Below are 26984 nucleotides of genomic sequence, written 5' to 3'. Positions count from 1 at the left end.
AACAATATACTCGACCCAACAGACCAAACTAGAATGTCGGGAACGGCCGAATGCGCAGCCATGCGCAGCCACAAAGGACTGCTCGTGGGCCCCACGTGCTGCCGGTTTCCTACCAAATTTCAACCACAGCATCATCTCATCATCCTCAACATCTTCCATAACTACAACATTTATCAATTTCGAATGTATAAGGTAGAATTTACCTTGAACCCGAAATTCCCAAAATTGCTCAAATCTTCAATTATCCTTCCTTCGGCTGAATTAGAGCAAGAGAGTTGGTAGGTTAGGACCATGGTGGAAGGGGATAAAAATCCCAGATGGTGGCGCTGTCTAAGATGGCAGGAAAACGGCGATCAGACCGGATTTCGATTTTGCACTACATTCGGTTTTTGGCTTGATTCTCATCCTACATCTCAAATTATCCCAAACCACTACCATAGCAAGGAAGAGGAGGACAAGGTAGTTCTAGAGAGGTTGGTTTCACGGCCGGAGGTGGCCGAAAACTTCGCCGGCGAGGTCGGGAAGCCTGCTGCCGGTGTGCTCTCTCTCTCTCTCTCATTCTCTCTCTTCGACATCTCAAAATAGAAAGCTCAGAAATAGAAAGTTTCCCCCTTTGGGAAACACCTCAATATACAACAATGATCCCCCAAAATTACAAAATTGCCACTACGTTTAAATCTCCATAACTTTTTCGTTACAACTCCAATATTAATGTGCTACGTGTCCACGAACTCGATTTATCGTGCTCTACAACTTTCTAGAAGGAAGTTTCCTCAAAAACTAACCCGAACAAAAAGTCAACTCTTGAAACCCCTAAAAAGCCCGAAGCGAAAGTAAAAAGTAAAGATAATTATCGTTTACTGTTCCAGTAACTAGTAAACGGGTAAGTTTGGGTACGGGGTGTAACATGTGGCAATTACCACGTGTTCACATGGTTAATTTTTTTAACTACCCTATTTGTTTAATCAACATGTTCAATAATCCATTAACAATCAAGGCTCTCTTCTTATAGTTGATATAGATTTCCACTCCATACAACGCTAGCGCCCAGGAAGAGTTACTTTTGCAATGTACAAACACACCTTTCCAACAAACTCATAACTCTGATCATTTTGCGATGGCTGGTGATCATTTTGTGTGTTTCTCTCTCTCTTCTCCTTGGTCTTTCTTGCTCTCTTGATCTAAGCATGCCTCTCCCTGATGTTCTTCTCGATGTTCTTCTCGATCTTCTCCTCGATTCGCTCAAACATACGGGCTCAGCTGCCAGGTTTTGACTGTTTTGGAGTTTTGCAGTGAGGTAATGTGGGAAAGCTGTGGAAACCAGAGAAGGTGCGGAGCAAGAAAGCTGTGGGAGCTCGAAACGGGAGAGCTGTGGGAGCCAGAGGAGTGGCTGCACTGCCAGAGATCGCATGAGTATCTCCATCGTCTACAGCAGCACCGGTGGAAGCAGGTGTTGGTTTCGACATTAGGTCTTTGAGGAATTGAGGGTGTATGGTGACTACGAGGAGTTGAGGGTAGTGTGGATACTGTGAGGTGTTGTGAGAGTGTTTATTTGTTTATAAAGGCAAGACGGGCTTGTAGGCTCCTTATAAAAAAAAAAGAAAAAAATATGTAAACTGTTCAAGTAAATGCTTATTTGTGTCTGGTCCAAACTCTTGGTTACTTGACCAAATGGTAATAGAGTTTTAATTAGAGATAATCTCAGAGAATATCTTAGAGATATTAATTGATTGTATGATTACATCTCCTTGTACAATTCAGATTCTATGCCTTGTAATCCTCTATATAAAGAGGCTCCTATTATCAATGAGAACACACAGCAATTCTCTCTCAAATATTGATTTCCTAAAACACGTTATCAGCACGAAGCCCTAAATTCACAGCCTACAAATCCCAGAAACCACTGCCGCCCACCTTGAAGATCTCAGCTCCTGTAGTCCAGAACCGGCAGCCCCACCCCCATAACCGGCCGGAAATCACCGAACCGGCCTCCGGAAGCTACACAAACTCCTCTGCCCGGTTCAAGACTATTTCCTCCTCCTCTAACAGCCGTACTCCACCACCTGAAGCGCCTCGATCCCAGACACCCTGAACTGGAAAAATTATTCCTGGAACCGGCCAAAAGATACCCAGACCGGCCACCAGAAGCCACTGCACCGCTGAGCCGCCACCTGATTTTCCAGCCCCTGCTTCAATCAAATCTGCGCAGCCCAGCCCAGAAGAAACAGGCCCAGAATCACTGCAGGCCTAAAGCCCACTGACGTCAGCCCAACCTGATCCACGTCAGCGTCTGCGTCAGCAACAGATCCACCACGTCAGCAGCTTCGGCGATAGGTCACCGCCGGACACTTTTCCAGACGCCGCAGGCGATTTTTCTGGCTAAATTTTCCAATGACCTATTTAGAGGTATTTTTTTTTTCTAAAAGTTCCTTTTTTTTTAGAGTTTTTTAAATTCAATTTCTCTTCTTTTTATCGGGGACTTGCAACCTCCCTTCTTCTACCCCCCTTTCTTCTTCATAGGGGAGACCAAAAGCCAAACTGTGGAGGTTCATGCTCACTCCAAGCTTGGAGCTTGTAGAGTCCTCCAAACTTAGAGTTTGTTGAGAAGAAAACGATCGACCACATACATCGTTGTTTTGATCTAATCCACAACCCCTCTTGGAATCAGATTTTATTGGAAGCAGATTTTCTTGGAAGCGACTACGCTTAGAAATTTTATAGTTTTTCATGGTAGCCTTTTTCGCTTCGAAACTAACCCTAATCTTGTGTTGTTTTTCAGGATGAGTAACCTGAATAAGTTAAACTTTGTTCCACTAGAGACAACTGGCGCAGGATACCATAGGTGGGTCCGAGATGTGTGCCAACATCTTAAGGCTGATAGACTTCTGGAAACCATCCAATAGCCAAGTCAGGACGTGCTTACTCCTCAACAAGCTCCTGCTTTTGAAGCAAATAGAGCTACGAGAGAGGCAAATGAAGCCAAAGCCATCATTCTCATGACAAGGCACATGAATGACATGCTCCAAAGTGAATACCTCAATGAGGAAGACCCCAGAAAACTATGGGTGGAACTTGAGCAGCGATTTGGCAACGTTCGTGACTCCCTGCTTCCTAATTTAGAAGTGAGATGGCATAGCCTCCGCTTTTGTGATTTCAAGTCTGTACTTGACTATAATTCGGAAGCCCTTCGTATCAAGTCTTTGATGGAGTTCTGTGGACAAACCATTACTGATACGATGTTGATCGAGAAGACTCTGTCTACCTTCCTCATCTCTACACTGATGATTTCAAAGAATTATCGGATTGATGTGAATGCAGGACGTATCACAAGGTTTCATGAGCTCACTGGCACCATGAACATAGCTGAGAAGCACGACAATATCCTTGTGAAGAACTATAATGCTAGACCCGTGGGAACCAAGTCTATTCTAGAGTCTAACTATAGTCGCGCCCCTAAGGGAGGACGCAAGGAGAGAAACCCTAAGAGTAGGGATAATTCTGGACGTTCTGGTCCATATTCTCACCCTAAAGAGGAAGGAAACCTCTAAGAGAGGCATGCACAGAATCGTGGAGGTCAACGTGTGAAGAGAGAGAGAGGCGGAGCCTCTGGCCATGGTGGTGACTCCACCAAGAGCAATGGTCGTCCAAATCGCGCCCCAAAGGCACCTCGATCAAGGGAGCCTGACCATAATGATGTTTGTCTTCGATGAGGATCAACTGGACATTGGGCCAAAGCATGTACAGTATCCCAGAATGTTGCAGACGCATATAAGGCGTATCGTGAAGCAAGGGAGGCGCACTACATGGAGCAGGAAGATCAAGAGGATGACGTTGCTCTTAGAGTGGATGACTTCAAGGGCCAAGAAACTGGCGATTTTGGTTAAGTCCTTTTTATTTTCCAAGAGATGTAGGCAATTGCCATATTATTTTTAGTAGATGCCAATGGTTTAATCTTTCTTCAAAGTAAATGTGATGTCTAGGAAGGTTTTGAGATAAGTGGTACTTAAGTGAGCCTCGCTCCACCGACATCTCTCTACTCACCTGGTCACATTTGCATTGGAATTACCGAAAGAAGTTAGACGACTGTCATTGTTTTGCATTAGCTAGTTTATTGGATTAGATTTTCTTTGGTCAAAGAAACAATGATGTAATTCCGTTTGGCTTATTGATAAAAATAAAAGTTAAGTTCTTTTCTTTATGAATCCTTTTTAATTACGAGATTTTCTTTGAGGAATGGATTTTTGAGAACTACAATGTCTTGTAGATAGTGCGACTACGCACACCATTCTACGCCATAGGCAATTATTCTTAGAGATGTTGCCTACACATTCCTATGTGATTATGATGGCTGGTCCATCAGGTTTAGTTCAAGGACATGGGATGACCCAATTCCTATTACCAAATGGCACCTTGATTAAAGTCACAGAAGCTCTCTACGCTCCTAAGGCAAATCGAACCTTATTGAGCTTTAAAGATGTTAGAGCCAATGGATTCCATGCGGAAACGCATACTGAGAACGGAAAAGAGTTCCTTTGCATTACCTCTAATGACTGTGGACGAAAGCGCATCTTAGAGAAGCTTATATGTCAATCTAGTGGACTTTATGTCACTACAATTCGACCAATTGAATCCAATAATGTCATAAGAGAAGATTTCTTGGATTCTGACACATACTGCCTTTGGCATGACCGACTAGGACATCCTAGTAGTGATATGATGCTCCATATACTAAAGACTTCACACGGACATCCATTCTTCAGAGTGGGAAGAAGCAAGAATCAAAAATTGATTCCCGGACTTAGTAAGACAGCAGCCACCGCAGCATCTGGCTCTGCAGCTGTCTTGGGACGCCATAGGGCCGCCCAAGTCCCTTGTGACAACGCCATAAATGACGCTACCCATGGCCATGATGCCATGGATAATTCTCCCCATGGTCAAGATGCCATGGATGCCACTTTCCATGGTTCCAACGCCATGATGGGTGATGTAGTCACTACAAAAACAAGGTTTATTTGCGACGTTAGAAAAATGTCGTAAAAAGTAAAAAAAGCATCGTAAAAAGATATTTGAGACGGACATGCGACGGGAAAGAAAACATCGTTAAAAAAGGCGTCGCAATTACTTAGGTTCTTTTTGCGACACGTAGATACCGTCGCCAAAGACTATTTGCGACGCTTGGCTTTGCGTCGTTAAAAAGTGTGTCGAATTTATTAATCTTTTGCGACACTTTTTTGCCACGCGAGTACTAGTCGCAAAAGATATTTTGCGACGCTTACGTACCGTCGTTAAAAGTCTAAATATTTTGTGACGAGTACATTATGTCGCATTTAGGTTGGATGATATTTTTTGCGACGCTCTTGACTATAATTTTACCGTCGCAAGAAATTTGTGTCAAATATTTTATAAATGATTTATAATAGATTTGTTTATGAATTTTAATTGATTGTTTATAACCAAAATAAACTTCAATTTCACTGCAGCTCAATTAGTGTGAAAGAGTAAATATATATAATAATTGTATAACAAATATCTAGTCATACAAAGTCAAATACTGTGCGAATACAATAGCTAGTACGTATGTAGTTGAAATACCAAATAAAATGATCGAGTTTAGAGTAGCATGCTAATTCTAAAATTTAGAGTAGCATCTTGTACTTTCACCATAATAACCTAGATATTTCTCCAACCTGAAAATAAAAAGAAGAGAACTCATCAATAAACTCAATGAAATAATCATATTATTTTTGTTGTAGCGATGTATTCGGAAAAAAAAAAACCTTACGGTTCATCATGAATTTGTGTTTGTAGACGAGGCTAATTATTGCTGCCCTTCCAAATCTAATTGATGATGGCCATCTATAGTACGCCTTAATTGCTGTGGACATGAGGAATCATGTATTTATGAGATGAAATACTTTAAACTTAAGTAAAAGAAAAAAATAACAAAAGCTATACACTAGGTATCCCCAAGAAGATAAACAAATACTTGTAATAATAAAAACACAACAAAGATGTTATACCTGTTCACTTGTACTTCCACTTTGGTTTACTTGGATACCAACATGTGCCATCAAAAGATTGAGACGATTCGACACATCTTCGTACTTTAATTTCATATCTCCCAATTGAGATTCATGGCTTTCTTTGAGATCATCTAACTTTGTTTGGTATTTCTTTTCCATTTCCTCAATTGTCTTCTTTTCAGTAGTCCCAGAAGTTTTTGAGTTACCAAACACTTGAGATGGAGTTACACCTGTTCCATACATGCGAACACGCCCATGTGTATCTTCTCCCATCACTGTAGTAAATACCTCTTCACGAAAAGTATCATTTTGTTCATCTTCTGGCATGTCCCTCAAATATTCATTGAATTGACGCTATAAAATATATTATATAATTTGATTAAATACTATAATCACTGAGATCAAAGCTTAATTAAAAACAACACAACAAACTGACCAACAAAACAACCAAGCCAAAACACAGTTCATAGACCTCTAATACTATGCATGATATAATTATGAAAATTAAATATATTTTACTCACAATGACGGCAGAAGCCTCCTCATCATGTACTTCAATTGGCTGACCATCATCATTCCTTGTTTTCATAGCTCTTGTTTTGACAAACATGCTCACACGATCTGTTTTCTCTCCATTCTCCATCATCTTAGCAACAAAAGAAATTTATTCATCAAATGTGTAACAGAGAAAGCTAACATCTTGATTCACAAGTGAGACAAATAAGTAAAAAGAAGCAATAACGTTTCTTACTTGCACATTACTATATGGAAGAGAAATTAAACAAATTCAAATATTGCGAATGATAGCGTATGTTGATCATATGTGCCATTACTGAAATGCTATACACACCTCTTTTCGTAGTCTAGCAAACGATTTTCGACCAGTCCTATGAGGGACACCTCCTCCTTGTGCACGGCTAGATTTATTCGTCTCACACATTTCCTACAAAAGCAATGATACACCATAAACTTAACTCTTGTATTTCCTAATCTTCAATAATACTAAATCATTTCAGTTGATCACTTTACTTGTACATGCGGAAGACCCCAATACTTTACTAATATTTTCCATTGGTCTGCAACAACCTGATTAGGAGTGAATGCTAATCGCTGCTCATCAATTTCATATTTATCATACCATTGTGTCTTGACTCAACACTTCCAATCCCTCCATCTACTACCAACAACCTTTAAGCAATGATGTTTATATTCATCAGAATTGATTCAAATATACTAAAGATTTATTTGTAAAATCAAGACTTACTTTGTAAAATCAAGACTTACTTTCGAAATGGTGTCACTGCATATTCATTAACACATACTTATGTGCTTGTGCCCTAGAAACATCATCAAGGTGTATTTTAACTCCTTTACCCAAACGACGACCAAAATCAGTACCACCATCATAATTTTGATCAGGCCTATTAGACTTTGTTTCCACTTCATCTAAGTATCTCGAGCAAAATGTCATGCATTCTTCCATCAAGTATCCTTTAGCAATTGAGGCCTCGGGATGTGCACGATTACGGACATATTCTTTTAATGTAAATAAAAACCTAAAAAAGTAATTTGTATCATATACCAGCAAGCTATAATTAATATTATATAAGCTTACACAGATTGAAAAGGTATATTTACATACCTCTCGATGGGATACATCCACCTAAATTGTACAGGCCCCGCAATCAACGCTTCTTCAGCTCAGTGGATAGGCAAGTGTTCCATAATATCAAAGAACATGAAATAGAAAAGATACTTACGGGTTTCTCCCAAGAGAATGCTACAACTTTCTTGGTGGTCTTGCAAATGTTCCAAGTACACTACGTATCGTAGATAGATAATTGCATTAGTATATGCAGTGTAAAATAACAAACAAATACAATGTGCTGCATCAAAATAAACTGCAGGAATATGTAGGAACAACCAGCGTATGGACCAACCAAACTACCGACTTATTTGGAAGTCTTATCATGCTTTATTGTAGTATAGTACTCAGGCTTTGCTTAGTTAAAATAAAGAAGCAAAACAAAAAAAAAAGAGCAATTTGAAAGAAATGATATAAAATAGAATAAAACAAAAAAAGACCATAGAAACAAAGTCCATGTTATATGTATATATTTTGACCTGCAAATCTATAGCCAAAAACAAATGGTAGCACCATGTTTGGAAATGGCAGAAAGGCAATCACCACAACAAAAGCATTATTTTATCTTGCCATCCATTGTTTTTATTATAGGAAAATGATAACTCCTTTACCTGGTATATGCTTTATTACAACCACAATAACACAGCAATTTGACACATTCGTTGTCAATATCTATCATAGCTCCTCTAAGTTGAATTATATAGAGAATCATAAAGGTAAATGCACATATATTTATGTATAAACAGAATCCAGAATTTTAACCAAAATATTGAGGAATAAAGAGAAGTATGATGGAAGACGAAAAACAATGTTTCCATATCATTACAAAAGGACAATAGGCACCTCTTCAATATTGAATGTCTATCCAAGACCAATCCCAGGCATTATTATCAATGATAATAGTGCATCCAACTTGTAACTTTTCTCCTTGACCTAAAAGACAAAAAAAAAAGATAAATATTAGCAATTTGGTAATATCAAAAAAACGCAGATTCAATCATCAACCCAGAAATTCAAAATTAACAAGTGAGATAAAAAAAAAAAGTTTATATTTCCTACTATGCAAGGACACGTAACTGAGAGATGCAATTCAATTAGGGACCTTATATTTGTTTTTCCTTCTTTTCCATCAAACCAGAAGTAAAGAACATTCATTGTGTTTCTAGACCCAGAAGTGCAATAATTTTATTTTCTTTCTATACCTACAATTCTTATTTTACCACTTCTTGTTCTAAACAGAAAGAATTGCATTAAGAAAGAAAAGAGAATGTCTTTGCAAGATGTGTACTTATAACTATCCTCATCTGCAAAAGCAATTAAGATTTACACTAACACTATATAAAGAAGCTTTAATTTAGGCAAATACAGAGGAGGAAGCTAAACTGGGTAGTAATCAAAATGGTTTTGTTCTTCACAAACCCAACTGGATGACCTTGTTTTTTCACTAAAAGATTGGCACCATTGTTGACACCCAAGAAATTTGAATAATCAAATCAAAACAATACAAAGCAAAAAAACGACGGAGACGTGTATACCAAACCAGAGGTCCAAACAAGTGACATAAATTTATCAAAGATTGGCAATGCAATTAACTATCAAACTACACAAAGAAACCCCAAGAAAGAGCGAATCTTGAAGTAGGAATGAGCAAATCTTTAAGTCACCGAATTAACCCGCAAATCTCACCCAAATTCCAAGAAATTGAAACTGAAGACCAACAGTATGCACTACAACAATAGATCGTTAAATTTTGATAGAAAAAAAAACAAATGCTTCAATATCCATACCTGGATCGAGAGGGAAGGATATTGATCTTGATTTGGAACAAGGATTCGGTACCTGACAAAAGGGGAAAAAATCCAGATTAGAGAGCCAAGGCAAAGCCTTAAATCAAAACCATTTCAACCATAAACAATACTTACAAACGTTACCTAACCCACAATTGTGATTTTGAGAAAGTAGAGATTACTACATTGCCGGATAGGAATTGTGAGACAGTAGACTAGACTGCAGTCTTGCACAGTTAGGAGACACGATCGAGCTATAGACGAGGAGCAGATAGAATTAAGTTTAAATTGTATTATATACTACGTGTTCTCTTTCCGTGTCGCAAGCCTTTCTATTTTTTAGATATATACGACGTGTTATGCGACGATTAAACCCTATTGGCGCTAAATTACATCGGGCAAAACCGCTCAAAATTTACTAGAATTTGCGACGGCCGCATATCGATGTCACAAATAAGTGTCGCAATTAAACGTTTTTTTTGTAGTGAGTCACACATTTTGCTTCTAATAGCGCTACAGACGCTCAGGCCCAACCAAAATCCTCATTGATTGCTTCTAAGGCCCCTCGCTCATTTTCCAAAGCCTGTTCCTTTGGAAATTAGGACCGACACTGTCCTACGCAAAGGATCCCAAAATATTCATTCCGTTCTTACAGAGAATCCAAGGGGATATTTGTGGACCAATTCAACCACCATGCAGACCTTTTAAATACTTTATGGTATTGGTTGATGCGTCGACACATTGGTCACATGTCGCGCTGTTGTCCACTCGAAATGCTGCTTATGCTAAACTCCTCTCCCAGATTATCCGTCTACGGGCTCACTACCCTGACCATCCAATTAAGTCAATTCGACTTGATAATTCTAGGGAGTTTAGATCGAAAACGTTCGATGACTATTACATGTCACTGGGGATTGATGTAGAGCATCCAGTTCCCCATGTTCACACCCAAAATGGTCTCGCAGAAGCCGCTATCAATTGATTACAGATGATAGCACAGACATTGGTTATGCGCACCAATCTCCCTATTTCTGCTTAGGGATATGCAATATTGCATGCAGCGACGCTAATTCACCTACGACCCACTGCAACCCAATCTTACTCTGCGTTACAGCTAGTGACTGGGTACAAGCCTGATATCTCGCACTTACGCATTTTTGGGTGTGCCATTTATGTGCCTATTACGCCGCCACAGCATACTAAGATGGGTCCACAACGATGAATGGGCATCTATGTTGGCTATGAATCTCCAACTATCGTCCGCTATCTTGAAACCTTGACAGGCGATCTCTTTACCGCTAGATTTGCGGATTGTCACTTTGATAAGACAGTCTTCCCATCGTTAGGGGGAGATAAGAACACAGATGTTCAACAGGAATGACAAGAATTGTCGTGGTCTGTCCCTACTATGCTTCATCTCGATCCCCGTACCAGATAGTACGAACTTGAAGTGCGAAGAATAATCGAGCTTCGGAACGTAGAAGATACTCTGCTTGATGCGTTTTCTGATGTTGCCAAAGTGACGAGATCACACATACCTGTTGCAAACGTGCCTGCAAGGATCGATGTCCTGAATACTGGACATAACGCCACTCCTGTGACACCAGGAGATTGCGCCATTGCCCAGAATGGTAATGGTGTGGCGTCTCTGGCCGCTGGTCCCGCAAGGAAGCGCGGTAGACCAATTGGTTCGAAGGATACTCGCCCTAGAAAGAGAGCGAATGAAGCACAAACAAATCCTTTGATCATCTATACTCAAAATCCGTCCCATCAGAATGTTCCGGATTATGGTAATGGTCATTAGGGGACGCCTCAATGTCAGAACCTATCCTTGAGAACGTAGAGATCTCTGTAAATTACACTAATGTACATGGGACGTGGGAAAGAAACTCCATCATCATTGATGATGTATTCGCGTATTCAATGGCGCGTGAGATTATTGAGACAGTTGACATCGAACCACGCTCCGTTAATGAATGCCAACGTAGAGCTGACTGGCCCAAATGGAAAGATGCGATCCAGGCAGAACTTGATTCTCTAGCGAAAAGAAAGGTATTTGGAAAAGTTGTACCAATACCGCCTAACACCAAACCAATTAGTCACAAATGGGTATTTGTTTGAAAGAGTAATGAGAAAAACAAGATTGTAAGGTACAAAGCTGGCCTTGTGGCGGAAGGCTTCTCACAACACCCTGGAATCGACTACGAGGAGACCTATTCTCCCGTAATGGACGTCATTACGTTCCGCTACCTTGTCAGTTTGGTAGTTTTTGAAAAATTGAACATGCAGCTTATGGATGTGGTTACTGCGTATCTATATGGGGATCTAGATACAAAAATATACATGAAGGTCCTAGATGGACTTCAGTTACCCGAACCAAGTGGCTCTAAACCACGGAGCTCGTTTGCAATTAGATTGAAACGCTCACTATATGGATTGAAACAATCTGGACGGATGTGGTATAACCGTCTAAGTGACTACTTGATTAGGAAGAGATATGTCAACAATGAACTATGCCCATGTGTGTTCATAAAAAGAATAAGTTCCGAATTTGCAATAGTAGCGGTTTATGTCGATGACATGAACATAGTTAGCACCCTTAAAGAGTTAAGGGAAACAGCTGAACACTTGGAATCCGAGTTTGAGATGAAAGATCTTGGAAAAATACGGTTTTGCCTTGGTTTGGAACTTGAGCACCGTGAAGATGTTATCATGATTCATCAATCAGCTTATACCCAAAAGATGCTTAGGCGTTTTAACACTAACAAAATTAAGCCTACAAGCACCCCAATGGTTGTCCGTAGTCTTGATCCAAAGAATGATCCATTCCATCCAAAACATGACGAAGAAGAAGCGCTAGAGGCAGAAGTGCCCTACCTAAGTGCAATAGGCGCATTATTGTACTTAGCACAATGCACAAGACCGGACATCTCATTCACTGTGAACTTGCTAGCTAGATATAGCTCTGCGCCAACACGACGCCATTGGACTGGTGTTAAAGATATCTTTTGATACCTAAGTGGTATGATTGATATGGGCTTGTTCTATCCCTACAGAGAGCAGATGGATTTGGACCCATCAAGTGCCAGGGACGCCACACATGGTGGATTGCGTTCCCTCTCCCCATCCCAAAACGATATAAGTGTTTTGGAAGGTTTTGCTGATGCTGGGTACCTCTCTGACCCACATAAAGGTCGCTCCCAAACTGGTTGTGTATTCACCATGGAAAAGACCGCGATATCTTGGAGGTCTACAAAGCAGACCTTAGTCGCTACCTCTTCAAATCATGCAGAGATTATTGCTCTTAACGAAGCAGTTCATGAATGTATATGGTTTCGATCCATATTTACGCATGTTCAAAGCAATTGTGGTCTGAAGTCTACCACAGATAAGCCAACGAATATTTATGAGGATAATGCTGCTTGCATTGAACAAATGAAGCAAGGCTACATCAAAGGCGACAACACCAAGCACATATCACCTAAATTCTTCTACAATCAGCAACAATAGAAGCTCCTTAAGATCAAAGTAAACCAGGTTCGATCTGAGGACAATGTGGCAGACTTGTTTACTAAGTCATTGCCTAAATCCACGTTCGAGAGACATGTGGCAAGAATTGGCTTGCGGAAATTATCTGAACTCCCATGATAGTAGTCATCAGGGGGAGGCATAGACATCAGTTGGAGATGTCTACATGTTCGTCTCGAAGCGTGAATGGTGTGTTGTGCTCTTTTTCCCCTTTGACCAAGGTTATTTTTGTCCCACTGAGTTTTTGTTACTCGGCAATGTTTTTAGAGAGGCAACGAGAGAAGCACCGCGTTTGTGCGACACAAGAGGGAGTGCTCAAGTAAATTATTATTTGTGTCTCACCCAAACTCTAGGTTACTTGACCTAGTGGTAATAGGGTTTTAATTAGAAATAATCTCAGAGAATATCTTAGAGATATTCATTGATTGTATGATTACATTTCCTTGTACAATTCAGATTCTATGCCTTGTAATCCTCTATATAAAGAGGCCCCTATTATCAATGAGGACACACTCAAATATCGATTCCCTAAAACATAAACTGTATTTTCTTTTCACGGTAAACCGACATGGCAAATTAGGCCGGCGAGCTAGCTTTGGTGACCGTTAGGGATGTTTTGAAAAAGAGCTTCCCGTTTCTTGGTTTCTGTGTTTCCACAGCCTGCTATATGGATTAGTTTAAAACTTTGGTCATGATCTCGATTTGTCGATCTGAGATCATTTGGATCATTCTTTGGTTTTGATCTTGTGGATCTGAGATTATTTGAGATTTTTAATATGCTTTTAGTTTTTCTTCCATAATGAGCTATTTTTTTAATCCGAAACAAATGGATTTTTTTTATTATTCAAGAAAGTATAATGGGGACTCTAGCAATGAAAAAGAACTGGCTTTTACCCTCTTACAATGAAATCGTTCTTTCCATAAACCAAACTGATAAAACCAAAATTGGAAAAGAAAAAAAAAACACTTGACTATAGCCATATTATAGAATTCCCTAAGAATATATAAAATAAAACAAACGAAAAGAAAAAAGGAAGAACATGCAACCCTCCCTACCTAATGCTATGATACAAAAGCCATTAACGTGGCAAAAGCATATTGTAGTAACCAAAAAAATGGTAGAATGCCATTTGATTTGAAATTGATTCATGAGCTAACCAATATTATATCATTCGTTGATGTGTGGAGTTATAAACGAAGGAACACTCCAGAATTAAGGTTGGGTGAAAAGAAAATTGAGATTGAGTTTGAGTTATTCCCTTTTATTTCTTCATGAGATTGTGAGTGATAGTTATCTACATGTTTACTGATAATTGCTTAGTGTTATTGCAATGTCGGTTGCTTGCTGCCACTTTCTTTTCTTTTCAACATTTCTATGTGTTGATAAATTATTTTACAATTCCACCGTCAAATATAATTTTGCAACATTGGAGCATTTTTATGAATCAAAGACTTTATAAGTAGTTCAAAAATTTAACCATCTCCCTAAGGAGTTGGCTTAGTGGGTTGATTAAAAAGAATAGTGGTTGTTTTTTTTTTTTTTGCTCACATATACTACTTCCAAAATTAGCTTTAGGTGTAAAATTTCTTTACAGCTAAAAAAAAAAAAAAAAAAAAAAGTCATCTCATGTGTTCTGTAAGAATCTGCTGAAACTTAATGAGATGTTCGGTAGTTCTTTATTGAATAATCTCTTTTGAGTTCGGTAAAAATTTACGGAACGAATCTACAACAATAAAATCATTTAAAGTCTTTGGCAATACCCACCGTATAATCCAAAAATGTTTGGTAGACTTCCACCAAATAGTGTCATATATAATGTTTGGTAATGTGCAAGGTAGGATTCAAGAATCACACAAAAATAAAATTTGACGATGAATGCTAAACTAAGGTGTTAGGGTTTAAACTTTAAACATGAATGATGAGATTGATAATGAAAACTTGATATGTGTGTAAATGTTTCATATGATGTAAGTAAGATACAACGTAGTTATTAATAAAATATTGTATGTAATTGTAATTTTGCATTAGAGTGTATTGGTCTTTTAATAAATGAAGCCACGAAGAGTGAACAAAGTATTTAGTAGGGTGTCAATAGTTTGTGACGGGACCCGCCTCTGATTTAACACTGAAATCCGAGGTGTTCATGTGGGATCAACTTTAGGAATGATGACAAAAAATTATTATGAATTTTATTTTTTATTCTTGAGGCCATCTGATTTGTATGGGATTGGTATGGCAAATCGGGCCGGCGAGATAGATTCAGAGATCGTCGAGTCTGTTTTGAAGAAGAGCTTCCCATTCCTGGTTTCTGTGTTTCCAAAGGCTGCTATATGGATTAGTTTAAACTTTAAAAGCTTTAGTTGTGATATCGATTTGTTGATCTGTTCGAGATCATTTGGATTTTTTATGATTTGATTTTCATCTTGTGGATCTAAGATTATTTGGGATATTTAACATGCTTTTGGTTTTTCTTCCATAATCAGTTTTTTTTAATTTTTTTTATTCCCAAACAAATGGATTTTTTTTATTCTTCAAGAAAGGATAATTAATGGGGACTATTTAGCAAGCTTCAATTTCACCAAAATTGAGATTGAATTATTGGAGTTATTCCCTTTTATTTCTTCATGAGTTCGCGAGTGAAATATAACTGATAACTTATGGAGTGTTATCCCAATGTCGGTTGCTTGCTGCCACTTTTTTTTTTTTTTTTAATAAAGGGTTGGTGTAGCTGCCCTCAAGCCTTGATTAATGAAACTATCGAATACAAGGGGGGGGGGGGGGGACATTGAGCCTAAACGCCTGATTACCATAAGCATCTAGAAAATTTTCTGAAATAATATCAGAAATATCTACAGGAGACTTGTATTCTAACAAGCACCAGCTAGCAAAAAGCGCAATAGTTACTCCATTTGCTTCAACATAGCGGAAAGATAGCTTGATATGTACCCCGTGTACAACATAGCATAATTACCTGCTTTATCACAGCTTTCCTCCTATGTTGCTGCCAAAAAGAAAATCCGACGGCATTTAGTCTCACCCTGCCACTAGGCGGTAGCGCCCTTTTGACAAAGTAAATAAGTCGCCGCCGACCTAGAGCAGACAAGGCACGTAGAGTACATACCCAGACACAAAGCCCGATTAGGCTTACACAATATATGTAGGATTTTATTGACCGCATAAAACGCATCCAACCTAGACAGCAAAACACAATAAAAATTGTAAGTAATAAAAATAAAACAGCCTGGGCTAGACCCAAACAGTGGGCCCAAACCCAAGCATAATCCCAAGAGACAAGGACACCATAGCCACAGTTGAAGGCCCAGCCCAATTCTTTTCGGGCCCAAGCAGTGGGCCGCCACCACCAGAGTTGAGACGCCACCGCCCGAGAGAGGCCGCGCCCGCCTGCATCATACCACCCTCCCATGCGTCCAGCCACCACCTGCAATAGTCTGCAACCAACTTCGAAGAAACCACCGAAGCGGATCAAAACCTGCAACAGCTCGCCGCCGGCCACCGCTTCTCCAACCCAATTGTCCCAAGACGCTAGACTACCAGCCACCATGCCCCGATCAGATGTGGAAAGACTCCCAGCCCCGAAACAAAGCTGATCAACTCGCATCCACCAGCCTCATGCAACCAGCCTGAGAAGAACCACCGCAGATCCGACATCCCCATCGCATCTGCCCCACCACTTCGTCCTGCCAGAACTGAGCCTCACCCACCCCGCCACCGCGAACCCCCCTTTTCAACATCTCTATGTATGTGTTGATAAATTATTTTCCAATTTTACCCATGTCAAATATAATTTTGCAGTTGGAGCATTTTTATGAATCAAAGACTTTGTAGGAAGTTACAAATTTTAACAATCTTCCTAGGGAGTTGGTTTAGTGGGTTGATTACAAAGAATAGTGGTTCTTTTTTTTAGACATAAAATTGTGGTTGTTTGCTTACTTTTCTAATTTTACACTTTTGTCTGTTTATATTTATTTGCTTAATTTGATAATTATGTTATACAAGGGTATTATGGACACTTCAAAATTTGGTGAAGTCATTTGACACAAAAAAAAAAGCATCCATTTATAGTAGAAGGTGGATTGCTTGCAATAATTCCTCAATTTTTAATTTAGTTTTGATAAAACGCATATTACTCTATTTTTTGTGAAATTACATTTTTTGTTAATTTTTTCTTTTGAGAGAATTCGTTAAATTCACCTCACGTGCATGATGAAAGACAGAAAGAGTATATGAAACCAAATGTTCAACAAACTTCGACAAGAACTCGAAGAAAATGAGTTCGTCTAATTGATTTGAAAGGGAGATGGCTAGCAAGAAGAAATGCAGCTTCAAAAGGCAGGACAAGCTCATGTAGTAAACTTCTTCTCAAAACCAAAATAAGTGCATGAACTTGTGAAGTCCTGTCAAGTATAACTTCCACAAGACATGACCTTATAAACCCAAACCTCCCATTTACAATACAGTCATGTTCAAATGATATCAAATCAATACACACACACACACACACACATTATGTATCCCTTGTTCTATCAGCTAATTAAGGCTCCACAATGATCTTCCCAGTTGTATGGCCATCAATACTCTTAGCCCAAGCATCTTCAGCCTTGCTCAGAGGATGCCTCGAGTCGATCACCGTCTTGAGCTTTCCTTCCTTCACCAGCTTCACAAGATAATCCAGGTTCTTAGTCTTGGGATACAACATAAGTGGCACCAACTTCTTTTTGGAGAAAGTTAGCATCTTCAGAACACAAGTAGAGAAGGCACTAGGACCAGGAGTAATGTCTATGACCTTCCCCTTTTCACTCAAGTTAGGCTCAAAAGTAGACCAAGGAATGCCAGTTGCACAGTGGATCACGGCATCATATTTCCGACCAGATGGACTCTTTAGAGCAGCCCCTTCAGGGGTCTTGTAATCAAGAACCTCATCCGCCCCTAAGCTCTTCACCAATTCAATGTTCCGAGCTCCACAACTGGCGGTGACATGACTGTTTCCAAGCTTTGCTAGTTGGACTGCGTAGTGACCGACTCCACCAGAGGCCGCAGTGACCAATATGTTCTTCTGCTTCTGGCCAGTGCCATCGAGCTTGATCCCTGCAGCTTGTGTGACAGCCTGGTGAGCTGTGAGACCAGCAATAGGTAAGCCCGCACCTTCAGCTGCGCTAACTTCAGGTGGCCTAGTAACCATCAGTCTCTTATTAGAGATTGCAAACTCAGCCAACCCACCTCCGTACTACCAATATGTATCAGCAACAAACAAATGACCTTTAAATCAAAAACTCCTAACCATACACACATGTAACACATTGTTCAAGTAAGGGAGAGATTGTATCCACTTACAAAAGGGTTGAGCATTATAACAACTTTGTCTCCCACTTTGAACTTTTTGACTCCTCCGCCAACCTCTACAATCTCTCCAGATACGTCCGTTACTGTTCCCAACAATATCATAAACCAGAGTTAGTAAGCAACCTGCCAGTATAAGACTCGATTGCATTGACGACTTGAAGCAAAAAGCTAAGAAAGATGTCCACATCCTTTCTGAATTCAGAACGCAATTAATTCATCTACCTGACAACACTCTCAATAATTGGTTACATATATGAATCAAGTGCAAATGAGAGAACAATTGGACAGACAACTTTTATGAGTAGATGCCAGTTTGCCACCAAGTTTTATGCACAGGACGAACAAATTGCAAACTTAGTAACACAAACTCACTCCGAAAGTTAAAAAAAAAAAGAAGAAGAAGAAATTATATCGACTGTCCAGGCATAAATTCAATTTACAAAAGCCAAAGCATAACAGAATCACAGGGAAAGCAGCATTACGAGGTATTAGAGGGAAATTCAATGGGAAAAGAGGCCGCAGCTGGCCTTTCTGAATTTTCCAATCAACTGGATTTAGACTAGCTGCTTCCACTTTCAGCAGAACCTCATTTTTCATTGGAGTTGGGATTGGAACCTCAACATGCTGCAACAACAGATACATACAATCAAGTTAACATCAACATCTTCTCTATTATTTATATCAATTTAAAGATATTAGCAGAAGTAAAAACATAATCAAGTCAGCACCACAAACCCATTTCACAACTTCAACTCAACCTTGTTGCACATTCTTCTTGGTTTGCTTGCTCACTCTCACTCTCTTTTCCCTTCAGGCATTTCAATCACGTTACCCATAATTTGATGCAAACAATTTCAAATCCTTTAAATCAAGAATCACAGATAGGCAAATTGCAGCAAGATTGTCTCAAGTAAAATCTTGAAAATAAAATCACCTTTCCTAGCTTATGGCTTGTCTCATGTAATCTCATCCTAATTTCAAAGCTAAGAACTTCCCACTTTTTCTTGGCATTGAAGAATAATCAGAGGGCCTACTTACAAAATAGCATTGATACAAGAACAGGAACAGAGATAAAGAAAGAACCTTTAAACCAGAAGTTCCTCCACCATAGCCGTCGTACTGAACAGCATGCATAAGCTTCTTCGACATGGCTGCCATGATAAACCCAAAGACAGAAACTTTCGAGAGAGAAAGAGAGAGGAGGCTGCGAGGTTTCTGACATGGGTTTTAGAGTTTTATAGCGGCCGGACGAGTGAGTAAATTACAAACACCAACGACACTTTTCATTGTTCTGTACATGAATTCTTTTTAATATTATAAGAGTGGAAGAAATACTATAAACCAAGTTAAGAGCATAAGTAGGAAACAAGAAAGCAATCAACTGCTTTTCTGTTCTTGCGAGTAGTAAATCATATCTAGTGATAAAAAGAAAAGGACCGTAGGCCAGGCTTGGCTTCGTGAAGTGAAGATGCAAAGAGTGAACTGGGGGACATGTATATACACTAGTATACTACTAATTTCTTATAAGACTTGCCCATGAAATGGTAACCATGGACATGTTCCATATTTTCTTCCCTCCTGGAGGAGTGTAACACACCTTTGACTATGCTGGAGCTGCGGAGCATACCCTTGAGATTGCTATAAGCCTTGTAACGGAGTTTTGTAACTAAACACAACATCATTTATGGCAGTAGGGCATCATTTCCGGTTCTCCTATTGAAAAATGGAGTTACAAGTATTGAGAGATGAGGGAAAAAGAACAGAAAAAAAATTGCAGTCCATCCAAATAAATGTGACATGTTTTACAACCAATGAAGTATATAGTTACACAGTATATCTCAAGCATGCTCTATAACATATCCTAAAGCATCCTTGCAATTGTTCCACAAGTCCATCACCATTTCAAAAACCATCTCAGGAACTCCCTCAAAAATTTCTGGGAAGTCTGTGAGCCGGTCGAGCGAATTCTTTGTTTTCTCAATGAGACCTCCAATTGCTGAAGTGGCACCTGAAGCAGACGCTGTGAGACCTTCTATTAGATAATCAAACAAGGTAGAAATTAGAGCACTTATTGCTTCCATTATAAGCTCCAACAAGTACTCAAACCATGACTTGATGACCTCTGAGACTTGTTGTATTGCACCATGGGTGGCTTGGCCTGGTGCTCTGAATCCGTGGATGAATAACACCAGAAGATGGGCAGTGGCAGATAAGATCAAGCGCGAAACCAAGTTCGATATGAATCTCAATGTGAAGAAGACGAACTTGAGAAGGAAGAAAGCCATTTTTGCTGATTGGTTCAAGTCTTTGAGAACAGACTAGACTACAAGTTTGTTAATTATTATATAAGTATCATTGAACCTTCAACACAGTTGAGGTCACAAGATTATAGCCTATAGGCTATAGGTAATGTTAGTTATTTGTTAACATCAGGGATTGGTTTACATAATATAACCTTTGGGACTCATTTTTAATTTGTTGAACTGTAGTTTTATAAGGGGCAGTTGTTGTATCATCATCTGGAAAATTTCTCAGTCACTTCCAATTAGATTTTTTTTTTTGGTTGATATCTGACTACTATATGATTAGGTAGTTAGCCATAGGGAAATTTATGTCTTTCTTTATATTTGCTTACAAGTGTTTGCTCACTAGTCACTACTGCTCTCATGATACTTTCATGTATGAAATGTAAACAAGTTGTTCCATACTCTGACTTATGATCTGCAATCAAATTGTCCTTCTATGCTTCAGTTCCCCTACTGATTGATATTTTTAAGCATATGACACTGATTGACTGTGATCCTCAGAAAACTTAGGCCATGTCTAGAAGCAGACCACTTATGAACATGCAAAATGAGTAAATTTGTGAGTATTTAGCACATATGAAAAGAAAGGGTACTGAGCAGAACAAGTATATGCAACTTCAATCAGCATTCTGCAAGTGAGGCAAAGCAGAATTACCAGGAATAGGAAGCAATTAGGAATATGATCAAGAGAAAGAAAGCTACAACTTTGTCACCCAAACGAACCTTTAAATGGACATTTTTCTCTTACTTGGGAAAACACCAGTATCTGCTTCACTGATGTTAACATGGGCAGAAGCACCATGAAATCCCTTGCAGTGGTAGAATATTGGCACTCTTAGAACTAAGAATAATTAATTTCTTGCAAGAATCTCCCATGTTTGAGAAAAAACTAAGCGAATTGAATCACTCTCTCAAGGTTCATACTTCCCCTATCAAAAACTAATCTTCACTACCTTTAGGTGACAGAGAAAGTGACTCAAAGGTTGAGCTAAGTTTCCCAGTATAGCTCTTCTGCCTCCTTAGTGCAGCAGGCTTCTTCCAGCCAACTGCTGAACCACTTCTTTATATTCTGTGAACATGCCTATTGCCTAGTGTCATGCATGTTAGTCATTTTCACTTTTTGAGATTTTGGTTCTCTTAAGTAGGGGTGTAAATGAGCCGAGTCGGAGCAAATATCAAGGTGATCATGTTCGGCTCATTTGCTTTTTATCGAGCTCGAGCCGAGCTAAAGCTTGAATTTTTTTTTTTTTCATGCTCAAGCTCAGCTCAGCTTGAAAATTTTTCTTAAGCCCGAGCTCGGCTCGGCTTAGCTTGATTTATTAGATGAGCTCGAGCTTGAATAAGCTTGGCTTGGCTCATTTAAAAAGGAAGAAAGAAAATTTAAAATAATAATCCAAATTTGACTTTATTGGAATATATTTTACTTAAATTCTCAGATTCTCTTTCAATTGAAATAAAGGTAATAAAAATAATTAAAGATTTGAGATTAAAAAATTATATTTTTATTTATACTATAAATTTTCATGATCGAGTCGAGCTTTAACAAGCTCGAGCTACTCATGAAAAAACGAGCTACTCACGAGCTAGACTCGGCTCGTCATCCTGTTGAGAATATATATACATCCTACATGGGAAAAATGGGACCTTGCCTACAGGTTTATAAGGGTTTGGGCCAATCCATCCATTGCCAATTGGTTTTAGATATGAACCCCAGATTACTTTATCATGGTATCAGAGCGGGTTACCCACGTGTGCATGCCTAACGGCTACACGGGCTCCACGTCACCCAAGTTGTCCACATGTATGGCTTGAAAATTCGCCACACGTGCGGGGGCATGTTGAGAATATATATACATCCCACTTGGGAAAAATGGGACCTTGCCTATGGGTTTATAAGGGTTTGGATCACTCCATCTATTGCCAATTGGTTTTGGATGTGAACCCTAGATTACTTTATCACATCCTTGTTCAAGCTCGGAGTTTTTTTATCGAACTTAATATTGAGCTTAAGCTCGGCTCATTTATCTTACAAACGCGAGCCGAACGAGCTAAAATCGAGCCGAATACGAGCTGTATCGAGCCTATTTACAGCCCTACTCTTAAGGTGTAAAACTGTGCAAAATTGATGTATATAAAAGCAGGAACCATGAGATAACTTGGATTAAGTTCTTTGCAGCAAATATAAACTTTAATCTTGAGTGTGTGGAATACTGGAGAGCTCTTGAACAAGCATGCCATGCCTGGGATATCATATTTGTTCAAACAGAATTTGATTTTCGAGGTCTTAAATTGCATAAAAGAGAATGGTAAACCCCCTTCAAAATATACCTTTGATTGAAACCGCATGCATATATAGAGAAAATGAAGGTATTAATAAAATGCACCTATATAACAGCTAATTTTGAGATGATTTATACGGTTATACCTTTGCAAAATGACGGAGTCGGTTTCTCAAGACAAGGGAATGAACTAGAACCATGAAATAAATCAGCGACGCTAACCAAAGCAGGACTGTCCAAGAAATCCACATGATATAGAGACCATGTACGTGTGAATTGAACGGAGACCACTCATCACCCAAGCAGTTGAGACCCCAAAATGTGTTTCTGGATGTCTTCCATATTCATGAAGTGCTGTCAATGTAAGACTCCTCAATGAGTCGCACTCAAATATACAGTGAGGCAAATTGAAGCCATCACTCAACCCAACATTTATTTTCGACCAAACGTGGAGTAAAAGTTCTTCAACCCTATGACTCACCACAAGACTAATGATGCATGTCATTCAAATTCGACCTTTTTGAGAAAAAGGTTTTAGTCTTTTAGTATGAAAATTTCATAATCACTCATTCTTCCCACAATTTTTTTTACTTGAACCCTTTTCCTCTTTGGAGATCTGGTTTCAATTTTAATGGTTTAGGGTAACAAATCATTGTATTTTGGAATGATAGTAACGGAACAATAAAGGATCGAAGAGCGTTACCTCAAAACACAAATCACTTCTCCCTCTTCTTCAGCTAATCACCGCCTCTGCGGCTCTGAGTACAGAACCGTAGTTGATAGGGTTCCAACATTATAGAAGAAGGGTATTAAGAGAAAAAAAAAACTAACTAAAAAGCATGAGAATTCCAATTGGAACCTGGGCTAAAGATGCTTAGGCCAAGTAAAAAAATGTCACATTTATTTTAAGCTTATTGATACCTTACTTATTTGCATATTACAACAAAAGATAATAATAATATGAAGTTCACGATTCTAAGAAAAAGTTCAGGTGTACTTAATGCTCCACAATGATCTTCCCAGTATTATTGCCATCATGGTCTCTTAGCCCAAGCATCTTCAGCCTTGCTTAAGGAAAAACTTGAGTCAATCACTGTCTTGAGCTTTCCTTCCCTCACCAACTTAAAAAGACAATCCAGATTCTGTTACGAGCTCTTGACTAGTTCAATGTTACGAGCTCCACAAGTGGCGGTGACATGAGCGTTTCCGAGCTTTGCCAGTTGGATTGCATAGAGACCGACGTTACCAGAGGCACCGGCTTCTGCTCGCCTGTTCCATCAAGCTTGATCTCTGCATCTTTGGTGAGAGCCCAGTGAGCAGAGAGAGCGGCAACGGGTAAGCCTGCACCTTCTGCCGCTGAAACGTCGGAAGACCTAGCAACTACCATTTCGGCATTAGCTGCAGCAAACTCACCGAGTCCACCTCCATTCTATAAACATATAACTAACACATGAATTTCAATATATTGAACCTAGAGTAACTTCTTATGCAAGAAAATGGAGAACTGAACTAATTAAACTAGATAGGGATCAAAGCACTTACACCATAGCTGAGCATCGCCACAACTTTGTCACCCACTTTGAAGTTCTTGACTCCTTCTCCAACTTCTACAACCTCTCCAGCCACATCAGTAACTGATAAAAACAATGTCATCGATCATTAGCCTAAGTTAAGAAACAATATGGTGTACAAATCAAACAGTCACTGATTTAGTCAACGAATATAGTAACAACATCGATCGATCCTTCAGCATAGTACAGCAATATAGTCTCACACTCTCACTCATTGTAAAGCTTAACTATTAATGCACAAATTTTGTTTCACAGTCCAACTAATCCATATCGAGTATAGGCCAATTACTATATATCAATGCAAAAAGTTCCTGTCACGAAACACTAGCGCCATTGATAGAGATTCATCAAAAGAAACTCTACATAGTTTGAGCAGCACATCTAATAAAGAGGGAGTAGAAAACCCAAGTCTAAAATCAACTCGTGATTTTAAGGATTCCAAAACAAGTGTGCATAGATATCTTCAGCAACATTAATTAGAAGATAAAACAGAGAAAAAACATGATTACCAGGAATGTGAGGCAATTTGCGCGGGAAAATAGGTCACGGCGTCGCGCCTGGCCTTTCTGAATCTTATAATCACCTGCATTTAGACTTGCTGCTTCCAGCTTCAGTAAAACTTCATTTTTCTTAGGAGTGGGAATTGGAACTGGAACTGGAACAGGCTGTGACAATTGCAGAACATATATAACAATTTCATCATCAAGGAAGCTTTAAAGCCATGTATATTTATTCAATTTGAGACTCAAACATATTACAAGTATAGCACCTTTAAACCAGAAGGTCCTCCACCGTGGATGTCGTACTGAACCGCATGCATAAGCTTGGCTGCCATAGCTATAGAACTCGAATATTGATGAAGAGTTGTGAGAGATAAATTTATGTAGTACTGCTAAGGCACCATCCTGGGAACCATACATCTTATAGAAATTGTTCAGCTCCAAAAATCAGTCTGGTGCGCAAACAGTCTCTTTTGAGTGAGCAGGCATGCCAGCACCATGGAGTGCAGTCGTCGGAGCGTCCCTTGACCTGACTTCTTGATCAAATGTTGTGGACGAGGAGAGCACAAACCTCGTCACCAGGTTCTTTTCTATGTCTTTCAGAAAAGGACTTCTTGCCTTACGTATAAGGACTTGTAGTGTGATCTCTTGCGTCACCGAGTCGATACTTAACGTTGTAAGTTAAGCAGAGCAATCACCGGGAAGTAGGAGAAAGCACGGGTTTTGCTAAAGCGTGACTTTAGTTTCACTGGGTTGCGAGGGTGTTACCCTTGCTTCGCTGGTTTTCAACTAGATTGAAGGTAAGTTTGCTCTGGAGAGACTTTGATAATCTAAGAGTAATGATGATTGAGAGTTGTCTTTTTTTTTTTGTGTCCTTGAAACCTGATATTTATACCATAGGGTTTCAACTGTTCCTTGACATAGAAGGATTAGTGATTGAAGTTTCTTATTCAATCTCTGCTACTTGACTCCAATAAGGGCTCGTTTTCCTCATGGATCTCGGAATGGGCGAAGCTGTAACCCAAACCCAAGTAGACTTAATTTTGGGCCGTAGGTATCGGCCCGCCACGTTGAACCCCCTTAAGGGATCTTGCCAAAAATACTTTTAGACTCAAACATTGCACCCCAGACCTCGAGATCAGGCTCGCAAAAATGTAACTGATCGAAGGGGACTTAAGCGACATGACCTATGACATAAACGAGGCCATAAATGTGGGTTTGCGTATGTTCAATTGTAAATGTCTTTTCGTCGCATCGTTTCCCTAACTAAATCTCCTATTTAAATCTTGTCGCCAACTTAGACCTGTCACATCAAAAACTCCTCCAGTCTCTTCAACCCAGAAAACACTTCTTGCTCCACACTATCCTCCTAAGAGAAACCCAGAAATGGCTCCCCCCAAGAAAATCATCATCGATCAAGAGGAGGAAATCATTGAGGAAGCCGCTCATACCTGGGGAACCAGCATTGCGCCCTCCGCTTCGCCCAGACCACTATCCACAGATCTCTACTACTCAGTTTTCCCAATTCCCAGGCCGGACTAGGTCCAACCCCACGAGATTCTATTCCAGAAGATGCCATCGCCTTGTATGGCTTACCCATTCGCCGACCTATTCCAGTCCTCCGAAGGACTCCTGGAGATTTTAGCAGCTGGGGCATGCGCCAATACAGAGCCAAGATAAATCAGCGCTGTGAAACTCGCCTGGTATCGCGAAGTTCGAGCAAGGGATCTAGCCCTCTAGGATGTGGCGGGTATCACCCACACCATCGATCTATGTTTCCACCTTCCCAACTGTGGCAATCGTTCGCCGCTGGCCGCCATTCTTTGCTTTTAGAACACTGCCAGCAATACCTTTGATTTTCAGTTCGGCCAGATGAGCATAACATTGCTGGATATTCTTACCATCACGGGCCTACCCATCGACGACGAGCCCTACGTGCATGGCCAATTCGATGCCGTCGAATTCTCTTCACAGATGGTTCAA

The 26984-nt window shown here is 39.6% G+C and overlaps 1 protein-coding gene and 1 pseudogene across 2 annotated transcripts; both read right to left on the bottom strand.

Annotated features, from left to right (window-relative positions):
- Positions 1–17305: 17305 nt before the first annotated feature.
- Positions 17306–19578, bottom strand: LOC112169416 (chloroplast envelope quinone oxidoreductase homolog). Of its 2 annotated transcripts, none has more exons than XM_040509533.1 (4): positions 19081–19399; positions 18828–18969; positions 18337–18428; positions 17306–18229 (listed from the first exon to the last, which is right to left on the bottom strand). In XM_040509533.1, the coding sequence occupies exons 2-4, from the start codon at positions 18940–18942 to the stop codon at positions 17537–17539; spliced, it is 900 nt and encodes a 299-aa protein (XP_040365467.1). In that variant the 5' UTR covers positions 18943–18969; positions 19081–19399; the 3' UTR covers positions 17306–17536. The 2 variants fall into 2 exon arrangements, with proteins under 2 accessions (XP_040365467.1, XP_024162209.1); XM_024306441.2 differs by lacking the exon at positions 19081–19399 and adding an exon at positions 19429–19578 and having other exon boundaries at positions 17307–18229.
- A 4497-nt stretch (positions 19579–24075) lies between these two features.
- Positions 24076–25336, bottom strand: LOC112171439 (annotated as a pseudogene).
- Positions 25337–26984: the final 1648 nt, after the last annotated feature.

This window comes from Rosa chinensis, chromosome 6, assembly GCF_002994745.2.
Source record: "Rosa chinensis cultivar Old Blush chromosome 6, RchiOBHm-V2, whole genome shotgun sequence".
NCBI lineage: Eukaryota > Viridiplantae > Streptophyta > Magnoliopsida > Rosales > Rosaceae > Rosa > Rosa chinensis.
Note: the sequence above shows the minus strand (reverse complement) of the source record. Positions and strands in the feature narration are given on the sequence as shown.

Bases quoted from the DNA above. Each gene is read 5' to 3' on its own strand.
- LOC112169416 (XM_024306441.2), bottom strand. From the start codon at position 19,503: ATGGCAGCCATGTCGAAGAAGCTTATGCATGCTGTTCAGTACGACGGC. The intron at 18,429-18,827 runs GTAATGCTGCTT...TGTTGGGAACAG, and splicing joins GAATTTCCCTCTAATACCTC to TAACGGACGTATCTGGAGAG. The intron at 18,230-18,336 runs GTAAGTGGATAC...ACATATTGGTAG, and splicing joins TTATAATGCTCAACCCTTTT to TACGGAGGTGGGTTGGCTGA.